The sequence below is a fragment of the Mirounga leonina genome, unplaced genomic scaffold, assembly GCF_011800145.1.
Source record: "Mirounga leonina isolate KUSES-001 unplaced genomic scaffold, KU_Mleo_1.0 Mir_268, whole genome shotgun sequence".
Lineage (NCBI taxonomy): Eukaryota > Metazoa > Chordata > Mammalia > Carnivora > Phocidae > Mirounga > Mirounga leonina.
The window spans coordinates 847,132-873,542 of record NW_023270649.1 but is presented as its reverse complement, the minus strand read 5'-3'; the positions used below and the strand labels follow the sequence as shown (position 1 = coordinate 873,542).

General features: G+C 50.7%; 1 protein-coding gene across 3 annotated transcripts; it reads right to left on the bottom strand.

Annotated features, from left to right (window-relative positions):
• Window positions 1-748: 748 nt before the first annotated feature.
• Window positions 749-26,411, bottom strand: CSF2RA (colony stimulating factor 2 receptor subunit alpha). 3 transcript variants are annotated; one of them, XM_035029628.1, is made up of 13 exons: window positions 26,154-26,411; window positions 21,059-21,160; window positions 19,316-19,458; window positions 18,080-18,203; window positions 15,036-15,165; window positions 14,775-14,947; window positions 12,495-12,628; window positions 11,560-11,589; window positions 10,612-10,747; window positions 8,732-8,828; window positions 6,660-6,741; window positions 5,002-5,867; window positions 749-3,810 (listed from the first exon to the last, which is right to left on the bottom strand). In XM_035029628.1, exons 1-12 carry the CDS (start codon window positions 26,284-26,286, stop codon window positions 5,772-5,774), a joined length of 1,380 nt encoding a protein of 459 aa, XP_034885519.1. In that variant the 5' UTR covers window positions 26,287-26,411; the 3' UTR covers window positions 749-3,810; window positions 5,002-5,771. The 3 variants fall into 3 exon arrangements, with proteins under 3 accessions (XP_034885519.1, XP_034885518.1, XP_034885520.1); XM_035029627.1 differs by lacking the exon at window positions 26,154-26,411 and adding an exon at window positions 21,301-22,566; XM_035029629.1 differs by lacking the exon at window positions 18,080-18,203 and having other exon boundaries at window positions 26,154-26,399.

Below are 26,411 nucleotides of genomic sequence, written 5' to 3'. Positions count from 1 at the left end.
GTTAGAGGTGGAGAAGCAACGTTGGTTGGGTGGGAACCACGTTGTTACCGGTTTTAGACACGATGTATGAGGACGCGGGGTATGTGGGAAGAGGTGTTGGGGTCTTTTCCAAATTTAACTTTGCCCCCCAGGTCCGTACGTGAGCCTTCGAAAGGTTATCATTGTAGGGGAAACGTCCAGAGTTGTTTGCAGAGCTGACACACTTGCTCACGCTCACCTGACCGAATGCCCGCAATGCCCAGCCCAGGGGACGTCCCCGGAGTCGTGAACCGCGGGACACGTTGAATTCCGAGGGATGCGAAGGTCTGCAGCCGCGTCTGTACCTGGTACTTCGGTGACAGCCCTGGGGACGTCCCCCAGGACGTGCGAGCAAGGTGACAGCCCTTGTGGGGTTCACGGGGACTGCTTGGGAGCCGTGCGGGGAGACAGAGCTTTGGGGCGGGGGGCCCACATGCTGTGTTAGCATGCTTCGTTCGTGCTAACCCCGGGTCCTGAAGCTCAGGGTGGGGACAGCCCAGGCCATCCGGGCAAACACAGGCCTCCCCGCAGGACCCCGCGTCCCGCCCCACAACGAGAACTCGGACAGCAGGGCGGTTGAGACACGGGGATGGTGAGTCAGAGCCTCCACATCCTGTTTCCCCCCCTGCGCCTGCCCAGCCGCCTCGGACAGACCGGGGTCCCCCGTGTGGCCCCTACATGCAGGAGGTGTTACTAACTTTGGGCCGGGCTCCACGTGAGGGAGGGGGTCCCCGAGACCCTCAGATCCGACTGGTCAGCTGGCTCTGCCCCACAACATGGGGCCTTCTGCCGGCAGCAAGTGGTGGGTGGGATTCTAGAATCTTCTGCTGCCTGCCGGGGTCTCCACAGAGAGACAGAGACACAAGAGCTGGGAACGTGTCCGTGCACGTTGGAAGTGACTCGATTTGCGCTGAGATCCACCCAAAAATGACACTTTCCGAGCTCACTTTTCTGTCCTGTGTCCCGTCCGTGCGTCCAAACCTAAAAGACAGAATCTTCCAAGACAATTGTTTTGCTTCGGATGACCGTGAGACACTTTATTTTCTGCTTTTCACCTGCTTCTCCCTTCTGGGACTTTTATTGTCAATATTATTATTATTAGACTTCTTTTTTTTTTCCTTTTTAAAGCAGTTTCAGGTTCCCAGAAACACTGAGCGGAAAATGCAGGGTTCCCATGACCTCCCCAACCACCTCTTGCACTTCCCTGATTATGAACATCTTGTTCTGGGCAGTACATTTGATACATTTGTTACATTTGTCACAAGTGATGTCGCTACACTGTTACAAGCTGAGCGGTGCATTCTTGGCTACAACGCACTGGGGACAGACCCCATGATGTCACACACCCTCGGTGACAACATCACACAGAAATGTTTCCCCGTCCTCACCCATTGGCGTTAAAAGCAACGGGTCCCAGGTTTCAAATGTTTTATTTCTGAAGTCCCCAGCCTGTGAATCGGAAGGGACAGGAGAGGCCCCCAGACTCGCTCCCCACATTGCTTTCCTGGTCCCCCGTCTCCCCATCTCGCCATCTACGAAAACTCTGAATGCAGTGGCACCCTTCATGTGGAGGACGTGCATGGGGACAAGGGGTCCAGGTGCAGGTGGGGACAGATTGGGACATTGGGGGCTCACCCAGTGGGGAAGGGAGTCCTCATTACAAGGCTGTAGTGAGTGGGATTTTCTCCCCCACAAAATATATGCCCATGTTCTAGCTCCTTATACCTGGGAAGGGAACCTTATTTGGGAATAGGGTCTTTGGGATGTGATCAAGTGAAGGATCTGACATGAGCTCATCCTGGATCAGGGTGACCCTAAATCGAAGGACAGGTGTCCCTATAAGACACAGAAGAGGAGACACACACACAGAGGAGAAGCCACGTGAGGACAGAAGCAGAGACGGGAGGGATGTGGCCACGAGCCCAGGGACGCCTGGAGCCCCAGAAGCTGGAGGAGGCAGGAAGGACCCTCCCCTGGAGCCTTGGGAGGGAGCTTGGCCCTGCCCCGCCTGGATCTCAGGGGTCCTGCCCCGCCTGGATCTCAGCCTTCTGGTCTCCAGAGCTGGGGAGGATGTATGCCGGATGTTTTGAGCCCTCCCACCCCCTGGTTTGTGCTGCTTTGTTATGAGCACCCTGGAAACTTGTCCAAACACTCCTGCTTAAACCCCAGCTGCCCTGCCTACATATCTAGACTCAGATTATCTTCCACAGGGTCCCCGTCTCCCCTACACATGGCCAACACTTGCCCTGCTTTCCGGGCCCCTCTCCCCCTGTCTGTGCAAGGGAAAGCACCCCCACTCGCCTGCCTGGCCTCCTGTGATCCCCTAGGGCATGCTCAGTTCTCATGTTTCCTGGAGAACTCCCCCCACCACGGGCAGAGAGCTTGCTCTCATACATGGGGCATTTTCTCATGCATCTGCAAGAACATGGGGTACACCCCAGCTCTGTTCCCCTGATCTGTCAGCTACTCACCCCGCTGCGTGCCTTCCCCTGATGTTCTTGACAATGTGAGCACATGGAAGCCGAGTGTGACCCCAGACCATTTATCTCAGGAGAACACGCTTCAGGGAGGCTCTCTCCCCAGAAGCGGGTGTGGCCCCCGCCTCTAAGGAGAAAGGGTTCCAAGGAGGAGCCCATCTAACCCCCAGGTTGCGACTGGCCCTCACAGCCTGCTGACCCCCTGAAGGTCTTCCTCCTGGACTCCTAGTCCTCTTGGGCGTCCTCTGGGTGGGACCCAGAGCTGGGGTGAGACCCCCCCCAGCATCCAGACAGAGAGCCATTTCCAGGATCCTGTGTGGAGTGGGGTCTTAGGGTCCCTCTGCACCTGGAATTGCTTCTCCTGGAGCTTCATCCTGCTCTGACACTGCACCCATTTTCCAGTCGAGGACTTCACCAGGGGATCTTTCCTACGGGGTTATTCCAGGGACACTGAAAATGTCTCCTGAACAAAAGAAGTCTCTCCAGCCCCCCCCCTCCAGTTTAGACTCTTTTAAACCTCACAAAACCATCAGCCCTTACACCTGACGATGAAATGCAACCAGCCTGGGAAGGTGCCTGCCAATTCATACTAAGGTGATAATGACTGATATCACAAACGCTCATAAATGCAGGAAGTCACTCTTTCATAGAAGTTAAGGGTTAGAGGGGAGGGCGTCATGGGAGGCAGAACGGGGAAGGAAAGCAGGAACTAGAAAGTGGAAAGGCTAAATATAAAATGTCTCTACTTCACAATGTGATTTAGATTCTCCCGAATCCATTGTTTGCCGGTGGATAGTTTTGTTCACAGAAACCTGGTTTTTTGTTTTCTGTGCATAGAATCTTCTGGTCCCATCTGGGCCGCTCCAGGGCAAAATTTCAAAGTGCCTTGATTCTGCCATCTGTGCTTCTACCCCTCACACTCCTGCATGGGCCCCTTGGGCGGCCAGCCGTACTCCTGCCACGTGGAGGCCCTGTCCTCTGCTGTCGGCCTCCGTTGGGCTGGCATCTGTCGTCCTGGAGGCCAGGTTGGTCCCTCAGGACTCTGGGCAGCATTTACTTTCCACGGACAATTCTTGGCGTGAAGGGACGCCCCCACGTGTGAAGGCGTGATGGTGTTCCATAGACACGAAGGAAGGCAAACAGGTTTCCTGCATCATGTGCATGATCTTACGGATGGACAGATGGACAGGACTCATGGGAAGTGCTGGTCGGAACCTGCGAGGCAGGGGCAAGCTGGAACCACCCAGTACACACTCGGGGAGCCCACGCTGAACACCCAGGAGAGGTCACAGCTCCTGTGAGGCCATCGGACGATCTGCAACACAGGAAGCAGAAAATGCTGTAAATCAATGCTTCTTTTGGTTCTGTTTTCCTTTTCATTTCCTGGTGAGCTGACTGAGTTGAGGCCCCTGACACCTCTGAAGTGGGGTTCAGCAGCTGGGGGATCACTGCAGGCCCTGAGCATATAATTTTGTTCCTTGAAACTTTATCAGGAGCAAATTGGAGAGCAAAGCTCCTGGGGTAGGGCCCCCTCACCCTGGGCAGACCCACCCGATCACACAGGAGCCCCTTGGGAAGGCACGGGTGGTGGTGGTGGGGCACTACCGTAGGGAACAGGGCCCCATCGCCCTGGCACGTGTCACCTGGGACATGCACAGGGGACCCACTGCAGAGCACATTGCAATGCATTCCCAATTGAAACGGTTCCATGAGGATCCGTTCGTGTGTTCACACAGATAGGCGACAAGCCCCCTGTTAATCAAACGCTCAGCTAGAGGTGTTTTGCAGGTGGGACAAAAAAAAAAAATCCACAAGGAAAAAAAAGAAAGAAAGAAGAGAGAAAGAAAGAAAAAGAAAGAAAGAAAGAAAGAAGAAAGAAAAAATCCACAAGCTGCTAACTTGAAGAGATGTTACTTCACAGGGGGGTGGGCCTTGTCCAATCAGGTGACGGTCTCAAGGGCAAACACCGAGGTTTCCCAGAGAAGCAATTCTGCCTCAGGTGTGCAATATCACCTCCCACCTGCGTCTCCAGCCTGCCCACCTGCCCTGCAGGTTTCACACGGACCAGCCCCACCATCGCAAGAGCCCCTTCCTTGAGATCGGTCTCTCTACCATCTTCATATGTATCTTCTTGTATATATGTCCATACTTATTTCTCCAAATATGTATCTGCCTGTCTCTGTCTCTCTCTCTGTGTATATGTCCACATATAAGGTTTACTCTCTCTTCTGTGTATATGTTTCCATATCCATAGACCTGTGTCTGTATCTATATGTATCTTTCTATATTTCCCGATACATTTTGCTCTCCCCGTGAGCTTCATCCTCATCAACAAATCCAATGCCCAGGTGAGCCGTGATTTCCATAGCACACTCTCACTGGCTTCTAAAACTTTCCGTAGGTACCTGCTGCATGCACACCATGCGGTCCCTCATGGTTCACTCCCCGCGTGGGACTTGCTTCTTGTCTCAACAAGACCCACATTAAACACTTCCCCGTCACTTACCTTCACGGGGGTGGCCGTGTCTCAAAGGTCAAGGTGCAGAGTTGGTTTCAGGATCCTTGCGAGAAGATCCCTCTGATCCCTGCCCATGCCTGCAGACGAAGATGTCCACATCCCGATCCACGTGTGGTGGATGGAGCAACATCCCCAAACACGTCTGCATGTGGTGCACGGAATAATGTCCCCAGAGACGTCTACATCCTGATCCCCGTGTGGTAGACGCAACCCGATTCTTGAGTGGTGCACAGAATAATCTCCCCAAAGGTGTCCACGTCCTGATCCCCGCATGGTGGATGGAACAATGTCCCCAAAGATGTCCACACCCCGATTCCTGGAGCCTGAGTACATGTCACATTAGGTGGCAAATGGGACTTTGCAACGGAGACAACTATTCAAGACCCCCAGACGGCCCGCATATGGGGCTGAGCTGCAGCTGGTGGAGAAACAGGGGGAAGGCAATGTTCCCACGGCAACAGCAGACACGCCAGAGACCCACGTCCCAGCCCCACTGGCTCCTGGCAGGCGAGCGCCTGAGCCGCCATCATGCAAGGGAGAATTCTTTGTTTCCCTGGGGGAGAAGCAGGTGCATCACGGGTTCAGGATCCAAGGCCATTCAACAATCCCCCCGACTACAAGCATCTTTGCAAAATATCACATTCTTTTAAAGTAAAAAAATAGAACACTATATAAATAATGGCTCAAAACAACAACAATAATAATTTAAAAAAAAAATAGCTTCCAGAATGTTCCGGGGCTGGAAGAGTCCATGCAGTTCACTTGCTCGCCAGGGCCACTGTGACTTCTTCCACAGTGAGGATCTCTTCGTTGTCACCTTTTTCCATTTCCAAGGTGAAGTTCTCCCAGATGACCTGAGGAGGGGAGGGAAGATGGGGATGTTGGGGTTTCAGGAGCCCAGAGAGCAGGACCCTACTGGGCCACGGATGTAGATGGGAATCGGGGACCCAGCGGGAGTGAGATCTTGTAGCGGGACCGCCCGTGGAGATGCCTGGGATAGGTGCCAGCAGGTGCAAACGTCCTGGGGCATGATGGAGCCTGGGGACCAAGGGAGGGGAAGAGGGCTTCTCCAGGCCTGGTGAGCTAGGTGGGACCCTGGGCTGGGGAGGGGCTCAGGGTGTATGATCATATTGCTGATATTGATCATTGATAACAAGGAAACGAGACGTCCGTCTGGCTCGCGGGTGGGGGTCACGGAGACGGGTGGACATGATGCAGACGGTAGGGATTCCCCCTGTGGGGCGGCCCTGGGACAGAGTTGCAGCCGCCAGTGGGAGGAAATGTGTCCGCCGCCCCAGGGCCGGTCAGAGGTGACGAGTGCACGCATGGGGTCTGGGGAGCAGAGCCCTCGTCCTCCCTGGTCCTTCTGGATGCCCTTGGGTTCTCTCTCCATGAGATCAGGCCAGACCCCTTCTCTCCGCCTCTGTCTCTGTCCCCAGGGCGCCCCCAATTTCCCCAGATGCACCTCACAGAGAAGACCCTAACCCCTGACACCCAGGGTTGGCCGGCGAGCAGGACACGGGATCCCAGCCACATCGTCCACGAAGGACAGCACGGTCCCCCTCGGGCGGACATGCAGGGGAGTCCCCGGGGGCACTGGCCCCTCCCCGTCCTGGTTCTCCGCTCTGCCCCCCACCCTTACCCACCTGGTGGTCAGGCTGATGGGTATCGTTCCATTTGTCTTTGATGTGCGGAATCGGTGGGAAGAGGCTCTCTGACGCGAGGAACCTAGGGAGACAGGAAGCATGTGAAGGAAGGAGTGTGAGGACACGTGTCCTTCTCACAGCGAGGAGTGACACGTCCTCCTGCCCGCGGTGCGAGAAGCCTCCGGGGCCGCCGGCTGTAGAACAATTTCACGGAAGGCTCACAGCAGGGCAATTCAAATCTGAGACAGATGAGCCAACAGGAGACGCTATAGGATCGCATAGTGATAGGATCTTTCTAGAACCTTCACTCGCTCACTCGGGTACGGGGATAGGACGGGGGGATGTGGCCAGTCACAGGCAGCCTGGGGGAGCCCAGGGTCCCTCGGACCACAAGGCATGTGTCTGTCTTACATCCATCCAACCGTGAAGAGCACAGTTTCCGGTCTCGCAGGCTTCTGTCTATATGCTGGCTTAAGGGTTTGCCCCTTATTTCCAGCGTTTTTATTTAAACAGCAGACTTCCTTTTTGCCAAACATCGGAGTCTTGCTGCATTTTCAAAGGGGCGTTTGCTTTCTCTCTTACCGAAGGGAAAGCACCTCACATTCTGTGACCTGGAGGTGCCTCTGCTGAGCTCAGTAGTGTCCCCCCAAAATATATATTCAAGTTCTGAGCCCCAGAATCTGGAAATAGGACCTTGTTGGGAAATCAGATCTTTGCAGTTGCAATCAAGTTAACATGAGCTCATCCTGGATGACGGTGGCCCTAAATCCAAGGACAGGTGTCCCTATAAGACACAGAAGAGGAGACACACACACAGAGGAGAAGCCACGTGAGGATGGAGGCAGAAATGGGAGGGACGTGGCCACCAGCCCAGGGATGCCTGGAGCCCCAGAAGCTGGAAGAGGCAGGAAGGACCCTCTCCTGGATCCTCAGGAAGGAGCACGGTCCTGCCCTGTCTGGATCTCAGCAGCCCTGCCCCGCCTGGATCTCAGTGGTCCTGCCCAGTCTGGATCTCAGACTGCTGGTCACCAAAGCTGGGAGATGATTAATTTCTGTTGTTTCAAACCATCTGGTTTGTAGTCATTTTTTCCCCTGTGACCACAGGAAACTCAAACAGCTTTTCATTAAGATAACTGTCCTTGGGTAAGGCACGCACTCCGTCCCCATTCTGGCAGCAGGTTGTGGGGCTGCCCCTGTTCCCCTTTGCCCCCAGGTCCAGGGTCCCCAGAGCACGGGGTGGTGCCATGCCGTGACTGGGGCATCCAGCAGGCAAGGCAGAGTCCTTGTCCTTAGGGTCCATCCCTGTGCAGTTAGTCACGCGGGTCCATCCTCAGGGAAATGCACACAGGATGCCCAACCAGGACTGGGGGGACATCGAGGGGTATGCACAGGAGAACACCCCCTGGGTCCCCACAGTGTGCAGGAGGATCACCAGTAGCAAAACTCTCCATGCTTTGCAAAGCATGCCGTGCAATCTGCCTGCAGCTAAAGAATTAATTCTTCCCCGTATGCATGTTCATTTGTGAGGTGCCCCCGAGGCATTTGTGAGGTGCCCCCGAGACCCTGCTTGGTGCTGAGATCACACATCTGACAAGACGTGGTAGCTGGCCACAGATGAGCTCATGGAGAGGCTGACGGTAAGCAGGGAGATGTGGATGTGAAGGCTCCCAGGAGGCCTCGGGGAAGGGAGTGGGCTTTGGCGGCCCCGAGGATTCCAGGACTCGGTAAGACTTATAGGGGGAAATGAAGGGCCAGACGAGGGACTGGGCGGGGAGGCATTCCAGAAAGATGAAGCTCAGTGGGACTGAATGCAAACCCTCAGAGGAGGTCCAGCGTCCAGCTGAAATGTGAGGCCCAGACAGGTAGGCTCAGCATGGCCCCGGGGCCTGGAAGCATCTGAGAATGTGCATCCAGGGCTGCCCTTCGGGGGTCAGGACTAAGCCCCCGTCGGCTGCCCGCTAGACCTCCCTGGAGGGTTGTCACACCAGTGGGCTCCCTGCGCTCCATCTGAACGAGCGCCCTCTCTGTGTTGCCCATCTGCAAGGAGGATGCCAACCATCAGCGGAGGTTACCTTTTCAAAAGGCAGCCGAGGATCAGGGCAGTGATGAGGGTCCCCAGGACCACCAGTGCATAGATGGGCACGAGGCTGGGCTCGGTTTCCTCGGAACCTGGGGAGAGAGGGGGACACACCCCTTCGGATGAACGGTCAGTGCACGGCCTGCTCGTTCCCTCGCCGGCTCACGGCTAACGAGAAAGGCTTGGAGCAGGAGGGAAATGCACAGCAAAGCGCCCATCCCGAAACCTTCCCGCAAACCTCCGGGAGCCAAAACAACCTCACGAACGTCCAGACCATAACGCGCTCTGGCAACGAGACGACCCGATTTAAAAAAATGGGTAAAAAAAAAAAAAATCAATTGATAAAAAAATTTAAAAATAAATAAATGAACAAAAACGGACCCCCTCCCTCCTCAAATACACTTTTCCAGGTGTATGGTTTGAACCAAGTTACCTCACAGCTAGTATTAGATCTTCCGTGTTGCTTATCATCTGGAATGTGCACTTTTTACAACTCATTATTCTTGTAACAGGGCACATTTTATCTGTTACTATTTAAAAAGTCCAATTTTAAAAACCCAAGTAAGAAACCCAGTCCCTTGGGACGCCTGGGTGGCCCGGTCGGTTGGGTGTCTGCCTTCGGCTCAGGTCATGATCCCAGGGTCCTGGGATCAAGCCCCGCATCGGGCGCCCCGCTCAGCGGGAAGCCTGCTTCTCCCTCTCCCACTCCCCCTGCTTGTGTTCCCTCTCTTGCTGTGTCTCTCTCTGTCAAAAAATGGGTGAAATCTTTAAAAAAAAAATCTTTTTTATCAAGGGAGCACCTGGGTGGCTCAGTCAGTTGAGTGTCTGCCTTCGGCTCAGGTCATGATCCCAGGGTCCTGGGATCGAGCCCCACATCGGGCTCCCTGTTCGGCGGGAGGCCTGCTTCTCCCTCTCCCACTCCCCCTGCTTGTGTTCCCTCTCTCGCTGTGTCTCTCAGATAAATAAATGAAATCTTTAAAAACAAAAACAAAACAAAACAAAAAACCCCAGTCCCATCAGGAGGACCATAACCAGATTAAGGGTCTGGCGTTTTGAGAGTTTTCCATATTAACATATGAAATGTGCCCTCTTACAAAATAATAGTAATACTAATACTAATAATAATACATTTGCTTAAAAAGCGGTCATTCCAGATGATACAGAAGTTTTTAATTTTGATGAACGCCAGTTGACCTATTTTTTTTCATTTTGTTGTTCCTCGTTTTGGAGTCATAGCTAAGAACCCACTGTCCCATCTCTTTGAACTTATGTTTTACCTCTGGATAAACATTTCACATACATTTTATACCAGCCCTTATTAAAGTCTCCGTTTTTGGATCAGGAAAAAAAAATCCATAAAATTATATGCATAAAATGCTTGCTGAAACACTTTGAAAATATTTGGGAGGGAGGGGTAGTGTGGAAATGCAGACTTCTTGAGTACCCGATTGGCTTTTGGTCCAAACCATTAAATTCGTGCCAACCCATAAAGGTTCCAGGGAGGAAGGTGGTGGAAGGTGTTGGTAATTGAGTTCCCTGGAATGAATAGCTCCCTCTTGATTAGGCCAAAACACGCTCGACTTTGATGTCAGTGTTCCCCTGGCTGGGATCATGACAGGAACGGGGTTGATGGGGACCAGGAGCGATTGATCATTTCCAGCTGAGGCAGCCCCTTCGGAGGCTGGGCGGATTGTCCCTTTCTTTGAAGGAACTGAGCCCCATGGAGACCCGTGGATGGGGAACTCCTCCCTCTAGGAGTCTCTGGGGACGGTGACAGGGACTGGGACAGGGACAGGGATGGGGACAGGGACAGGGACCAGGACTGGGATGGGAAGGGCTCAGAGACGAACTTAGGGACGCTCCCAGGACACATACCAAACTCAGTGGGCTGGCTCCAGTAACCCCAGTTCTGGATCCGCGCATCCGAGGTCCTTATTTTCACAGTATGCTTGGGTCTGGGCTCCGGACTTGGGAAGCTGTAGTTATTTTCCAAATTACCAGGCACCTCAATCTTTGGACAAAAGAGAAAGTTTGAGAGCGGGGTGTCCTGTGTTCAGAAAGGAGGGGCTGGGTATGTCTTTTCGGCGGCACCAGTGGGACGGATGACGGTTCCAGAAGCATGTGGAAAATGCACCGTGGAAAGGGACCATTTTGCTAGTGAAGCAGAACCGTGCCCTCACGGTGCGAAACGTCGGTGCTGTCTACAAATACATGGTGTATAAGATTAATGCGTTGTCTGCGCACCAAAAGCTTCAGGGAATCAGCACCGTGAGCATGTGCTGTGTTCACGACAGAACCCCTCCTGGGGTGCTCGTCAACATAGACGCAGAAATCATGCAGCAGGTACACGGGACAGGAGCAGAGCCACCGGTGGGTAATGTCCCAACAAGGACGTTAACCAAGTAAAAGCCCCCCATTGGACGGAGGAGGAGACGGAGGTCACGGTGGCACGGGGACTTGGGACACGCCACCATAAAGGACTTTGATGATCTTTAAGAGGTATTTTAAAGGAAGAAATAATCTCCTTAAAACCCAAAGGAGTATTTTCTTGGCCAACACGTAATCTCCTTAAAACTCTTGACCAACATGGGTGGTCACTAATTTCAACAAATGGGACAGGGCAAGCATGCCCAGATGAGCCCCCCTCCCACAGCGGGCCTGTTGGGAGCACCTCTACATCACTGATGGGACCGTCCTCCAGGGAGCCGCCACTCTCCCACTCATTGCCCCCCCATCTTGGCCACCAGGGGGGCCACGTGTCCACTTGAGTAACATTTAAAGTTACACTACAGGGTGATAGTTTGGGTCAGAGTTTTAACTCACCGGTTGATCCTCACTGTGTTCCTTAGTGCTCTAGAAGAAAAATAAGTAGAACTAGGTTTACTTTTCTCCATTTTGAAGATTTTTACAGGATCCATTCATTGAGTGTGCTCACGGGTTAACCCGAATAGTCGGGGCCACGTGAAGGGCAGAGGTCCCCCTATACATCCTTCTCCTCAAGTCACGCAGACGGTGGGGATGGACTCATTCACCGAGGGAGGATGAACCCTGATCATGCTTCATCCTTGGACCCCAGCTGCTGACGGGTCCAAATAAGGGTCCGGGTGGACGTGGAGCAGAGGGGCCTCCTTATCTGCCCTGAATCCATGTGGTCGTGGAGCAGAGAGTCCCCCTTGTCTACACTGAGTCCATGTGGTCGTGGAGCAGAGTCCCCCTTGTCTATAGTGAGTCCATGTGGATGTGGAGCAGAGACTCCCCCTTGTCTACACTGAGTCCATTTGGATGTGGAGCAGAGGCTCCCCCTCTCTGCTCCCCCTTGTCTACACTGAGTCCAGGTGGTCTTGGAGCAGAGAGTCCCCCTTGTCTACACTGAGTCCGTGTGGTCATGGAGTAGAGAGTCCCCCTTGTCTACAGTGGGTCCAGGCAGATGTGGCGCAGACAATCTGCCTTCTCCAGGTGGGGTCCTAGTGGACAAGTAGCAGAAGGTCCTCTCTTTTCTGCATCTGCTTGGAGATCTCTAACAACCGCCAAAGGCTTTTAGGATCCAGCTGGGTGTATGGACACCTCTCTTGGGTTTGCCATGGCGGTGACCGTCACGCCCAGGACATCCTGTCCACCACAGCCGCCCCTGTGTTCCTTCCCATGCATCACGGAGCCCTGCCTATCTCCCATGACCTGGGCCCTCATGGTAGGTCACAGGGGCTGCTGCCCCCTGCTCCTCGAGGCACGATGTCCTGCTTGGGGCAGAGTCCACTCACCTGTTTCTGGATGTCCAGCTGGTACCTGAACTCCATGTTGGACAGCTTATGTCGGGTCTTGGGCTTTTCCCATCGGATCACACAGTAGGACTTGTTGCAGTGCACGCTGATATTGTTGGGTGGGCTATATATTTCTGTAACGAGATCCCAGGACACTCCCCTGAACCAGCGGGCTTCTGCTGGGCCACGGAGGTCAGACCCACTTCTGCGGCAGCTCCCAGGGGTTACCCAGAGGCCCGAGTGCGAGTGGGTCTGAGTGTTGCCTCTTGGGGAAGAGGATGTGCGCATACAGGATGGTCTGGCAGGCTGCAGGGAACCCCAAGTGAGGGAAGGAGGGAAATACGGGTCTGGGCAGGGACGGGGCCACCATGGGGACAGCAAAGGCATGATTTCCAATGGGAGGACCGGATGCTTGTCAGAAAAGACCAAGGAGCTCCAGTGTCCTTCAACAATGTGACCGCCTACTGTGGGTTCCGCCAACGATCAGGATGGGCGTTCTGTGTCTGATCCCACTTAGGTAGCATGCATTCTGATCTTGACCCCGTGGGTTGATTTCATTCCTGAAACCCTTCAAGGGCCACTTGGCTGTTAAGTTCACATCCAGTGTATCTTATCACACCGAATGTTGCACAGTCACTGGGAAGTTCACGCTGGATCTCCAAGCTCACAACAGGACGGGGGTCCTTCTTTGTTGTGATGTGTATGTAGGATTCTGCACCCAGTTCTGACAGGTGGAGTCCCCCCTTCCCACCTTCAAGCTATTCTCAGACAACTGGCGGGGTGTCCTACAATTCAACGCAGTTCTGATCTATCTACCTGGATATGGCGTCAGATCCCACAGGGTAGGGGGCTCAGCCCTACGAGACTGCCCTTCACCCTCTGGGTCAGACGCCAGTCACAAATCCAGGTTGACACCCATGGTTCTGACCCACCAGCTACAGATCGGAAGTTTCCAGGACCTCCTCCTCGGGTTCCGTTAATCTGGTAGAGCTACTCACAGAGCCCAAGGAAACGTGTTACTCACTAGATCATGGGTTTATTTTAAAAGACTGTAACTCAGGAACAGCCAGATGAAGAGATGTATGGGGCCCAGTGTGGGGGAAGGGCGTGGAGCTTCCATGGTCTCACCAGGTGCACCTCTCTCCCCAAACCTCCACATGTCCACCAGCCTGTAAGATCTCCAAACCCCATCCTTTTGGGATTTTAGGGAGGCTTCATCATGGAAACACAATTGATTAAATCATTGCCTGTTGGGGGTTGAACTCAAACACCAGCCCCTTTCCGGTCCCTGAGGTCATAGGAGGGGACTGAAAAGTCCAATCCTTTAATCACCCAGTTGGTTCCCCTGGCAACCAATGCCCATCCATAGGGTCTTTTCAGCTGTCACCTCCTTAACATAACAAAAGGCACATTTACCGCTCTCCTCCCGGGAAATTCCTAGGGTTTTCTCAGCTGTGTGCCGGAAACAGACAGAGACCAAACATGCATTTCTTATTGTAAGTCACAACTGCACAGGATTGAAGTTTGAAATAATATTGGGATTTCCTGGGTTAAATAAAAATGTTAAAAACATGGGGAGGGAAAGAGAAAGGCGGGGATTCTGCTGGAAGGCGGGTGGCCGAGTCAGGGCCACGGGAGGTTTGTCTGCAGCGAGGAGCAGGAAACGCAGACCCTGAGACACAGGTAGAACACCTGCCACCTGGCTGGGTACACACACCTGGAGCTCCCCCAACAGGTGAGCCCGGAGGTGGGGAGCGGGGGTGGGCGATGGCCTGTGAAGGTTAACTGGAGAGTTGGCATCTGTTTGCCAACGGCGTCCCCCAAAACGGCAAGAGAAGGCTGTGCGTGCTACTCCATGGGGGAGGTCCAAGGACAGGTCAGTATTAACCTCCATCTCCTGGTCTGAACATCTTCCCTTTTGTCTTGGTGGGGCTTCACTGCCTGATTGCAGGCAAAACCCCTGCCTGGCTGGGCTGTCCCAGTGCCAAGATCAGCTCTTGGAGGCTATGGGGGCGTTGGAAGAGCCCTGGTTTCTTTGGGGCGGTTGGGGGGGGGGATTCATTAGCAGTGTAGGCACTTCTTGTCACCCCGTTTAATTCAGAGTAAAAGGATGGGTTGGTCTCTTTCCACAAGGAAGCAACCATTGGCAACACCTTGATTCAGGGTCTCTAGCCTCCAGAACTGGGAGAGAGAGTAAACTTCCATTCTTCCAAACTTCCCACAAACTCTGTTCGGTTCACCTGTTAAGCATCTGTTGACACCACAGGACGTGGCTCTTACCGATTTTCTTCCACGACAAAACCGAATCAAAGAACTGGATTCCTGTCCGTTGGCTGGTACCGTTCACCAGGAAATAATTGTAGTACGCTAATCCTGAGAGGTCATCCAGGTGACAGCCCACGTGGGTTCCTGAGTCTTCTATGTAATGAGGACACTCTCTTTCCCTTTTTCTTCTATAAAATTCAAACTGTTCAGAGAACAATCAGGGCTTCCCCCGCCCCCCGTACTTCTCAGGATTGTCTACATGAGATCAATATCTACCTCGAGTCTCGTATATACAAAAAATATTGGACGTCATCAGGGGCAGCTTGACCCTTTGCCCAACTGCAGTTCATGAAGTTCGCATTGTAGATAAAACAGGAGAAATTTTGGGCAGCTGTGCCCTCCCCACCTGAGAAGACACACAAACAAAATAATTTGTGGAAGTGGACCACATGGCTTCATAGTTGGAATGTCTACCAAAGATTCAAAGAATAATTAATTCCAATCCTTTTTTTTAAGATTTATTGATTTATTTGAGAGAGAGAGAGCACGAGTGAGAGGGGCAGAGGGAGAGGGAAAGAGAATTCCAAGCAGATTCACCTCTGAGCACAGAGCCTGACTCGGGGCTCGATCCCATGACACTGAGATCAAGACCTGAGCAGAAACCAAGAGTCAGATGTTCAACCGACTGTGCCATCCAGGTGCCCCTCCAATCTTTCTTAAACTCTTCCAAAAAAAATAGAAGAAGAGGGAGCACTACCAAATTCATTTTATGAGGGCAGGATCACCCTGATACTTAAGCCAAAGGGATGAGAAAAAAAATCACATCCCAATATCCTAATAAACATAGTTGTAAAAATCATTAACAAAATACGAGCAAGCAAATCCAACAGCACGTTAAAAGGAATGCACGTTGTAACCACGTAGAATTTATCCCTGGCATGCAAAGATGGTTCAACATATGCAAATCAATCAATGTGTGGTAGCATTTTAATACAATGAAAGAAAAAAAATCACATAATCATCTCAGTAGCTATAGAAAATGTCTTTGACAAAATTCAACATCCATTCATGACAAAAACTCTCAGTAAAATAGGTATAGAAGCAATTTACCTCAACACAAGAAACGGCAAATATGGAAAGCCCATAGCTAACGCCACACTCAATGGGAAAAAAAAAAACCCAAAAAACTGAAAGCTTACCTTGTAAGGTAAGAAACAAGGCCAAGGTAGACACTCTTACCACTTCTATTTAATATAGTATGGGAAGTCCTAGCCAGAACAATTAGACAAGAAAAAGAAATTAAAGTATCCAAATTAAAAAAGAAGTAAGATTAGCTCCGTTTGATGATAACATGACCATAATGTGTAGAAAAACCTAAAGACTAAACAAACAAACAGAAGACATTGTTATAGCTAATAAATAAAGGTAATAAAGTTGCAGGATATAAAATCAACATACAAAAATCAGTGGCATTTGTATACACTAACAATGACCTATTCAAGAAAGGAATCAAAAAAATAATCCTGGGGCTCCTGGCTGGTTCAGTCAGTAGAGCATGCAGCTCTTGATCCTGGGGTTGTGAGTTCAAGCCCTACATTGGGTGTATAGATTACTTAAAAATAAAATTTAAAAAAATGAATTAATTCCATTCATAATAGCAACAAAAAGAATAAAATACTTAGAAATAAACTTAACCAAGTGGATAAATTGAATATTATAAAATTATATTGATGAATATTATAAAACATTGATGAAGGAGATTTAAGAACACACAGGTCAATGGAAAGAGATCCATGTTTGTGAATTGAAATAACTAACAGCGATAAAATGTCCATACTACCCAAAGTGATCTATAGATCAACACAATCACTATCAAAATCCCAATGGCGTTCTTTACAGAAATAGAAAAAGAATCCTAAAATTCATATGGAGCCACAAAAGACTTCAAATAGCCAAAGCAATCTTGAGCAAGAAGTACAAAGCTAGAAGCATCACATTTCCTGACCTCAAAATACATCGCAAAGCTACAGTAATCAAAACAGTATGGCACTGACATAAAGGTAGACACATAGATCAATGGGACACCAGAGAGCCCAGAAATAAATCCACAGACCTATGGTCAACAAGGTTCACCTTCAACGAGGGTGCCAAGAACAAACAGTGGACGAAGGATTCTCTCTTCACTAAATAATGTTGGGAAAACTGGACACCCATTAGCAGGAGAATGAAATAGCCTCCTTATCTCACACCGTATATGGAAATCAAGTCAAAATCAATTAAAGACTTAAACACAAAACCTGAAACTGTAGAACGACTGGAAGAAAACATAGGGAAAAAGATTCTTGGCATTGGTCTTGGCAATGATTTTTTGGATATGACACGAGAAGCACAGGTAACAAAACCAAAAATTGACACCTGGAATTGCATCAAACTATAAAGCTTCTGCTCAGTGAAGGAAACAATCAGCAGAGTGACAAGGTAACCTATGGAATGGGAGAAAATATCTGCAATCCATATATATCTGATAAAAGGTTAAAATCCAAAATATATAAAGACCTCAAACAATTCAACAACAAAAAACCCAAAGCCCCCAAAAACCCAAAAACAGAAAACAACAAAAACAACAACAACAAAAACTTAAACAAACTGAATAGGACAAAGGACCTGAACAGACATTTTTCAAAAGAAGACATACAAATGGCCAACAGCTACACAAAAAGATGCTCAACATCACTCATCATCAAAGAAATGCAAATAAAACCACAATGAGCTATTACCTCACACCTGCTAAATGACTATTATATATATATATATATTATTTATACATATATAAAGCAGAGATAAATACTGGCGAAGATGCAAATAGAAGGAAACCCTGTGCACTGCTGTTAGGAGTGTAAGTTGGTGCGGCCACTGTGGAAAATATGGAAGTTTCTTTAAATATTGACAGCAGAATTCCTATATGGCCCAGCAATCCCACTTCTGGGTATATTTCCAAAGAAAATGAAATCTGGATCCCAAAAAGATTTACGCATCCCCATGTTCATCACAGTATTATTCACAATGGCCAACACATGGCAAATGCATTGACACAGAGAGTAAATGGTGCTTTCTGGGGGCTGAAGGGAGGGATAATAGCTTAATTGCAGTAATTATTTCTCAATGTATATGTATATCAAAGCTTTAAGCTATGTATCTTAAATATATATAATACCTAGGTGTCAGGTATATCTCAATAAAGCTGAAAAAAAAAAAAAAAGGGAAGAGATCTACCTTGAAGCTAGTGATGTTCAGAAGGATCACTGTGAGGTTTTCCCTACCTGAGTTAGTGTAGACCAGTGTTTCTGGAATCGGTCTTTGGGTGCTATTTACTTTAACCATGAGCGTGACTCCATCATGGAGAGAATAATCCGAAAACTTGCAGTGACATTCTTTCTCCTGGGGCTAGAAAGATGCAACCAGCCAGTGCATTAGGAAACCCCTTTTTTTTATTCTCCTCTCCATGTTGTTTGCTCTTCCACCAACCCCGAGACGCCACCACCACCCATGTACATTCTCTGGGTGGTTGGCGGCATGCCCACGTGAAGGTGGGACCTCGACTCGGGTAGTCTTACAGTGTTGAGGAGGTCGGAATACAGGTCTCATTTCAGTGTGCCCTCAGTCACCGGGGATCTTGTCAAAATGATTCTGGTTCAGCACGTTCTAGGCAGGGGATTCTGCATTTGTAACAAAGCTCTGAGGTGATGCTGATGGACCACCACCCTGAGCAGTGAGATCTCTCATCACATTAAGCATTATGGAGCTTGACGCACGCTCTTTTATGTTATTCCATTTTCTTGTCCTATCTCATATCCCTTTCTCCCGCAGGCTTAACATTTACATTGTATCTGTTCAGTCTGGTAACTTTGTTTCCATGGAACACTGGGGACCAACTATTTCTTTCTGGGGATTAAGTCGGCCACATGGATGATTTTTGATGGATCAGTTGAGCAGAAGCTGCTGTTTCTGGTGGTAGGGGGGCAGTTCCCCTATGCAACACCCCTTGAAGGGGTACAGAAGCCTGAAAGTCACAGAATAAGCCATTCGTCTTCCCCTTGATTACGGTCCCTGAAAGTGATGCCTGGAAATTCTGGGAGCATTTGGGTGCCCGACTGGAATCTACCTGTGTTGCCCTGGATCCCCCATCCCACCAGCCTGCCTCATTTCATCTTCCTTGGGTGGTTGAGCGTCCCCAAGGATCCCACCCTACAATCTGTACCAGGTCTAACCTCATAGGAGCTTTGGGCTGGGGCTCCTCCCCGGGAGCCCTGAACTCCCTTTCCTTTTGGGAAAAGACATTTTCCAGGGAGTTTCTCAGTCCCCCAGGGAATCAGGCCACCGGGCACCTCTTGGACACAGGCCAGGACTTACTTCCCTGGTGCACCCAGAAGCATGGCTCCTAGACGTGTCCCCCAGGGTCACACACATGCTGTCTGTTTCCACCTATTGCTGCCTTGTTTCTAATGTAATGAGAGCTTGGTAAAGGACAGCAATTGTCCATAACAAATCCATCTTACTGTTATTTGGATCGGCCCGTTCTCCTTGTGAATCATCACGCATTCGAGGTAGGTAGCGTTTTCTTTGCAGTCCCAACTCAGTTCCATTCTCCAAGAATCAAACTTCATATTTAGACTGGGGACCCCTTCCACATTTGGAAGATCTGAAAGACAGGACCACCAGAATCAGAAATTACCCCTTTTCTGCCTCTACCTGCTGCCTGCTGACCTATCCCATGTCTTGTAAGCAAAGGTCAAGGCTGGGACATGCTGCCCCCTTCCACTGTCCCCTCACGTGGCCCCAGGGCATTGGCACATGCACAGAATCTCCCCCTTATTGATCTCTTCTTCCTACCTGGACCTCCGTGCCTTTTCTCCATGTGAAGATGCCTACCATGTAAGTAAGGCAAGACCTACCAAGTCAGAGCAAGCAGAGGCTGTTTATTCAGAGCCTGCTGTGGTAAGGACATTGGCCACCATCACTGGTATTTCTCAGAGATCAAGGGCGGACAGGGGGGTGGGCAAGTTTCACAGTGGATGAAGGAGAACGTTCGGTTGTGCCCTAAGCAGAGTCTGTGGGTGTGGGGAAGATGCAGGTGGCTCATTACAAGTAGGGCATCATATGGGATTCATTAGGGGACCATATCTGGTTTCTCTGGTTGGTCCTAAATAGAAAGTGGGGTCAACACGTAGGGAAGCCATTGGTTACTGATCAAGTCCTGGCCATTTGGAGCCTGTTGTTCCAGATGGGATTGTTTAGCTTTTCAGATTGTCATGGGGACGGACAACTGGCTTCTTGCTCATCTGACGTGGAGACACCAGGCTGGCTCTGTGGGCTGGTCCCCCGGGCAGGTTGCTGCAGGTTGTGGGCCAGAGTTCTGTTCTTAAGGACCCTCTGCCCCTTGTCCATTTGTATATTGAGTTTCTCAGCCCGCACGGCCTCTGTGCTTGGTGTCTCACATCCACGTCCTCCTTTATTTAAGGTGCCAACCACACCTCCCCCAGCACAGGGACCACCTCTCTCCAGGTCTCCAGGGCCTGAAAATAAGTCACTTACCTCCTGAGTTTCTTGGCCCTCCACCCTCCCTGGCATCCCCTTGGCTTCCTGCAGACTTCTCCTACTTTCCCAGCACAAGACAACAATGATCATCTGTCCCCAACAGTCCTACGGGCCTTGGTCTTAGCCTGTGGGTCCTGCAAGAGCTGCATATGCCCTTGAGTTCATACTCAACCAAGAGAGTCTTCAATGGTCAACAGAAATCCAATGGCACAGATGCATCCAGAGCACATCTCCCTGTGCTGAGCTAGCTCCTGCCCATCCCTGGACCTCGGGGCTCCTGAGTGCAGATAGTCTATCAGTTCCATATGCAAAACCCACAGGAGAAGGGCCAGGCTGGACTGCATGGATTTTGTGCAAGTGAATGAAGATTCCTATAGGTCCTCTGTGTGGAGGACGGGGAGATAGCCATTCCCACTGTCCCCTACCTCCTTTCTTGGGGTGGCAAAGACTGGTGTCCATACTTTAAAATCAGAGCCCCCTCTAGAAAGACTGGTGTGGGTCTGAGTCCCGGCTCTGTCTCTCACCAGCCATGTCACTTCCAGCACGTTGCCTGACATCTCTGTTCCCTGGTCTCCATTTTCACCGAATTGGGCAATAACATCTCTGCCCATGCAGTTGGACTCAGGCATCAGGATGTGTCCCCAGATACGCAGGACATAGGAATGAGACAGGCAGAGAAGGGTCAGACAGGTTCACACCCTTACCCTGCTGCTCCAGAGTCTGGAGTAACACTGGGTCCAGCAGCATGCAGAATAGGACGGCTGTGGCCAGGAGTCCCATGGGGCTGCCCAAAGGATGAGGAAAACCTGCAGGAACAGACAGTCACACTTTGAGGAAATCAGCTCTCATGGGGACGCTTGGCAGGGGGACCCAGCGAGGTTTCCTTGGGGAGATTCTCTGGGGAAAAGTGCAGGACCATCCCCAGCCTGATGGTCAGCCTACTAACCTGGCCAGCCGGGGGTCACTGCTGGCTGTCGAAGGGTCTGCAGGTTACAACCAGCCTCGGGGTGAGGCAGAACCAAGGGCCTATCCCGCAGCATGGGCACGGGGCTCCAGCCAACCTTGTCATTCTCCGTGTCACTGGGGCAAGTTGCCCACATGCTGTGGCTTTATTCCTGTCTGGAACCTGGGAGGATGTCTCTGGGGCCATTATTCTCTCCACCACATGGGGATCAGGATGTGGACGTCTCTGGGGATATTATTCTATCCACCACAGGTACCAAGATCCACTCCCTAAGTCTTAGGGACGAGTCTAGGATGGGCAGCCACTTGATGGGCGGGCGTATTGTCCACAAAAGAACAGTGGAGACGGTCAGGAAGGGTTGTTCCGAAGGTGCTGGACCATGCTTCAGGCTCTGGCTCCACACACCTGGCCTCCAGGACACATCCTTCCCTCTCTAAACAGGGTTGGGGGTGGAGCACAGGCTCACCAAGCCCTTCCCCAGGCTAAGTCTTCAGGTGTCAGAGACTGGGATTCTAATTCCTCCTACAGAGAATGGCCTGGGCTGTCCACCTACTCCAGAGCCCATAAGACGTACAAAACAGGAACCCACGGCCGACTTCTCTTTTCTCCAGGATGAACTTCCTGAGAGAGGCAGGTTGCACCACAATCGCCCACACAGCGTGGAGAAATACTACTACTGCCCCGGGAATCTACCCCACAGACCTACCCATCTGCCTTCTGTCAAGCTTGACTCATGGTTCAGATGAGCCTTGAAGCCATGGTTGACACGTGTCAGTGATTTTAAGACGCTTTGGGGGAATATTACACCCACTTTGATTAGTTTCTCATTGTTCTGACTCTCTTGTTTTGCTTGAATAATTTAAATTTTTACATTTTTATGTAAAAATTTTAAGGTAAGTATAGTTGACACATGCTCTGAGTGTTTTTAGAATGGATTTTTGGGGGAGAAGAAAAAGGAACGATAGGTCGCGTTTCCATTACGGTAATAACAGTTTTTTGAGTTTTTTTTCTCTATTTAAAAAAAACTTGAGTTTTGCAGCAATCAGAAAGGATATTAAAAAAAAGAGGAAGAAAATAGAAAAGGGTAAGTGCACAGAGAGACATAGAGGATGTCTAAATACATTTACTAAGTGAAAGAGGCCGGTCTGAAAATGCTACATCCTGTATGATTCAGACTCTATGACATTTTTGGAAAAGGAAAAACTATGGAGACAGAAAAAAAAAAACCAACAAAAAAAACCCCAGGACTCACCAGGGTTTGGGGGAGGGACAGATGAGCAGGCAGGGCACAGGGGATTTTTAGGGCAGTGAAACTACTCTGTATATCACTAATGATGGATATATATCACTATACATCTGTCCAAGTCCATAGAATGTCCAACACAAAGAGTAACTCTAATGTAAACTGTGGGCTTTAATCAATAATAATGTATCAGTATTGGCACATCAGTGATAACAGATGCGCCCCACTGATGCCAAATATTAATAAGGGTGGAGACTGGGTCAAAGGGGAAGCGCATATACAGGAATCTCCTGTACTTTCCACTTAAATTTTTCTGTAAATCTAAAACTGCTCTTAAAAAAAAAAAAAGTCTATTAAAAACTTTTTAAACACGTAAGTACAAAAGCAAAGGGCTCTGGTCCCATAAAGCTGCACTCAACAGAGAACACCTGATGCTCTGTTTAGGTTTGGGGTGGCATCTTGGGTCTGTCCACCATTGCCCTGGTGGTATTTTTACTGGTGTTTGTTCTTTGGCTGTTGTTGTGATTCATAATGGGGTCTTACTTCTCTAAGTATTTCTCTTCCTCTTGGCCACTTACTGTCTCTGCTGCTCTTCATCTCTTTGTGTTCCCTGTGACCTCATCCTTATAAAGGCTTGTCTTTTCTTGGAGGTTCCTTTCTCTTTTACCATGCACAATCAGGTTTTCTGTAATTTCCTTGGGTTTAGAGTTGATCGGTCTAAACAATGTCTCTTTTATCTTGGTGTATTAGCTTCCTGGGGGCCGATGGAACAAATGACCACAAACTTCTTCCCTCTTTCCTTCTTTCCTTCCCATTTCTCTTCCCTCCCTCCTTCCCTTCTTTCTACTTTCCTGCCTTCTTTCCTTCCCTTCTTCCTTCCCTCTTTCCTTCCTTTTTCCTTTCTTTCCCTGCTTCCTTCCTTTTCCCCTTCATTCCCGCCTTCCTTTTTCCTTTCCTTCCCTCCTTCCTTCCTCTTCCCCTTCATTCCCTCCTTCCTTCCTCCTCCCCTCCCCCCTTTCTCCTCCCTTCCTCCTCCCTCTCAGACATCGCCCTCACCAATTAACTTCCCTATTTCATCCTGTCCAGTGTCTGCTTTTTGGAGATCCAGCCATCACACCCCCAAGACCCGCCCCGTGGACCTCCATGTCCTCACCTCTCAGTTGGTGTCTGTCTTCACGGACTCTCTTCTTCTTTGCCCAGACTCCCCTGAAGCCTGGCTCTCACCAGAACACAGCATCTCCCTCCCACATGCAGCCAGTTCAGCACATTTGGGCTCCTCCTCTCTTTGATGTCTAGCCCCACCCAGGGGGCTCCTTTGCCCTCTGTGGGACCTAAAGGATCCCCTTACCTCATTGATCCTGCCCCCACAGACCTCTGAGCTGTGAGGTTCATTCTGTATATCTCCTCACCACCTGCCTCCTTTCCCACCCACCCTGTGCAGTGATGGGTCGCCTGTCTATTGAGGGTCAACTGGCTTGTCTGGATGCTACAGCCCCTTCTCCCCCCTGCCCCTGCCCCAGCTTCTGAGGCTGGAGCCCAGTGATGCAGAGTCCAGCCAGCTCCCCAAGCCAGGTCAGCCTCATGTTCCTGCCTCCCAACCTCCCCAAGCCCACTCCCTCCTAAGGCACCACCTTTGCTCTAAAGAGGAAATAAAAACCATGGACCAGACCTGTCCCAACGTCCCTGCCTCCCACACACCTTGTACTCCAGTGCTATGGGGGAGGTTCCCAACTTCCTCCATCTGCAAGCTAGACCCTGCTCCACCCAGCCCTTCTCTGGGTCTTGTCCAGGGTTCTTGGTACTGGGTGGGGGGGCCTCCATGTTGCACCCGAGAGCCTCTTGGGGCGGACCCTTCCTCAGTCTGGGCTGACTCTACCGTTCCCCTTTGCTATTCCTGCCTTGCCTCAGCCCTGCTTTTCACATCTGCAATCTGTGTGAGCACCCTGGCTTCGAGCGGAGCTGCCCTTAATTAGGAGGGGTGGTGCAATGCAGCGAAGCAGGGAGGGTCCTCATTCCATTCACCCCCTGTAAGCTTCTGGAATCTGCTTTTCTCCTCCTTTTTCAAGCCGCCTCCCATAGTACCTGCTTTGGGGCTGTACATGAAGCAGGTGCCTGTGGATGCCCACACCCCCCACCCTCCACCCCCGCCCCACCAGAGGGAATCTGCATGGAAATACGCCCTTAGCTGGACAGTTCCCCATTCCGCTTCCTCTAAACTGAGCTCCACTTGCTTCTCATCATGATGGAGCAAAAGCATAAACCTCTGTAAACCTGACTTAAAAAAAAAAAAAAAAAGAACACAATCAAAAAACCAAACAATGATGTTCTCACATGCTCACTGTTGGAATATGATCTAGCAAGGGTTGCTGTTTTAATTAAATGGTTAGTCACAACGTGGGGGCTCTTGGCCAACGATGGTGACAAACCCTGCGGAGGATAATTCGCGGGCAGCGTGAAGTCATTGGCGCCGTGATTTCTCCATCTCCTGGGCGTACCAAACATAGGCACGTTCCACTCGGCTCCTAGTTTCTCCCTCACATTCGTCCTAGGAGGCAGTTCCTAGGATCCCCATGCAAGTGGATGAGAAACTGAAGTCCGGGGAGATCTCACGCTTCATTTAATTAATTTTTGCCTTGATTTTTAAAAATGGAGGTGAAATTCACACGGCATAAAGTCCACCCCTTGAAAGCATACAACTCAGCAGCCTTTACCACATGTGAAATGTTCAACCATCACCTCTACCTGAGCTGGGACATTCCCATCCCCCCAAAGGAGAAGCCCATGCCCATGGAGCCAACACTCCCCATTCTTCCCTCCTGTTCTGCGGATTTGCCTGGGGTTTGTGTTTCATATGACTGAAAACTCAGACGTTACTTTGCTATTTTTTGTCCACTGACTACCCACTTTCCCTTCTTCTTTCGGTTTTCTCCAGACTGAGTATTCTTCCCTTTTCTATAAACCTCAGGTCTACATAGATGCCAGCTCCATCTGTCAGACTAGGTCAGATCAGAGACCTGGGACAGCGCAGGTGCTGCCCATATGTGGGCATCCCTTGGATGAGCTTGGATGTTGAGCTTCCTGCAGTTTGGAAGGGGGGGGGGACATAATCGGTCACAGCGCTCGGGCGACACATGGAATGAAATGCTGTGGTCCCCAAAGACACCTGTCACCCAGCAGCTCTGCATTTGGTAGCCGGGGGATTTAAGATAAGCGATTGCCAGCAAAGTGCCTCCCCAGGATCCAGGGACCAGTGGTTCCCCGTGTGGACGACGGCATGCATCCAAGCCTCTGGAGTAATTCCAAAGTGGCTTCTAATGCTCACATACACAGAGTTGCACGAGGGGCTCAACCTGCTCCCAGTGCAAGTTGGCTAATCCCTGGGGCCAATTCAGACCTTCCGATGCAGTGTCCACATGCTATTGGAGTGACCCCACCTCCCTGTTGGGCACCTTCGTTCGGAGATTCCCATCTCCCACCCCCAGGTGCTCCCTGACCTGCAGTCTGAGCTGCCAGCACCAGCAACAGGGGCAGGAATAGGTACCCTCGTGACAGGGCACACTTGAGGGTCAGAGAATGAAGGGAGCCGCCTTACCCCACCGCACCAGGCTCTGCTCCGGCCACCTGCTTTCTTTCTCGGTTTCCCGGCGCCCCAACATCTGGCCGTTCTCTTGGACAGCTCTCTGCCTGGTCCGAAAGTGAGGATACGGATTGCATTGCCGAGACATTTCAACCCTAGACTTCCCTTTCCTCCTTAGCACCCTCCCTCTTCCTGTGATGTTTTCTCATTACACACACTTGAGAAACCTGTGAACGGTGAGTGAATTCATCAGCTTCTCAGCTCCCAGAAGAG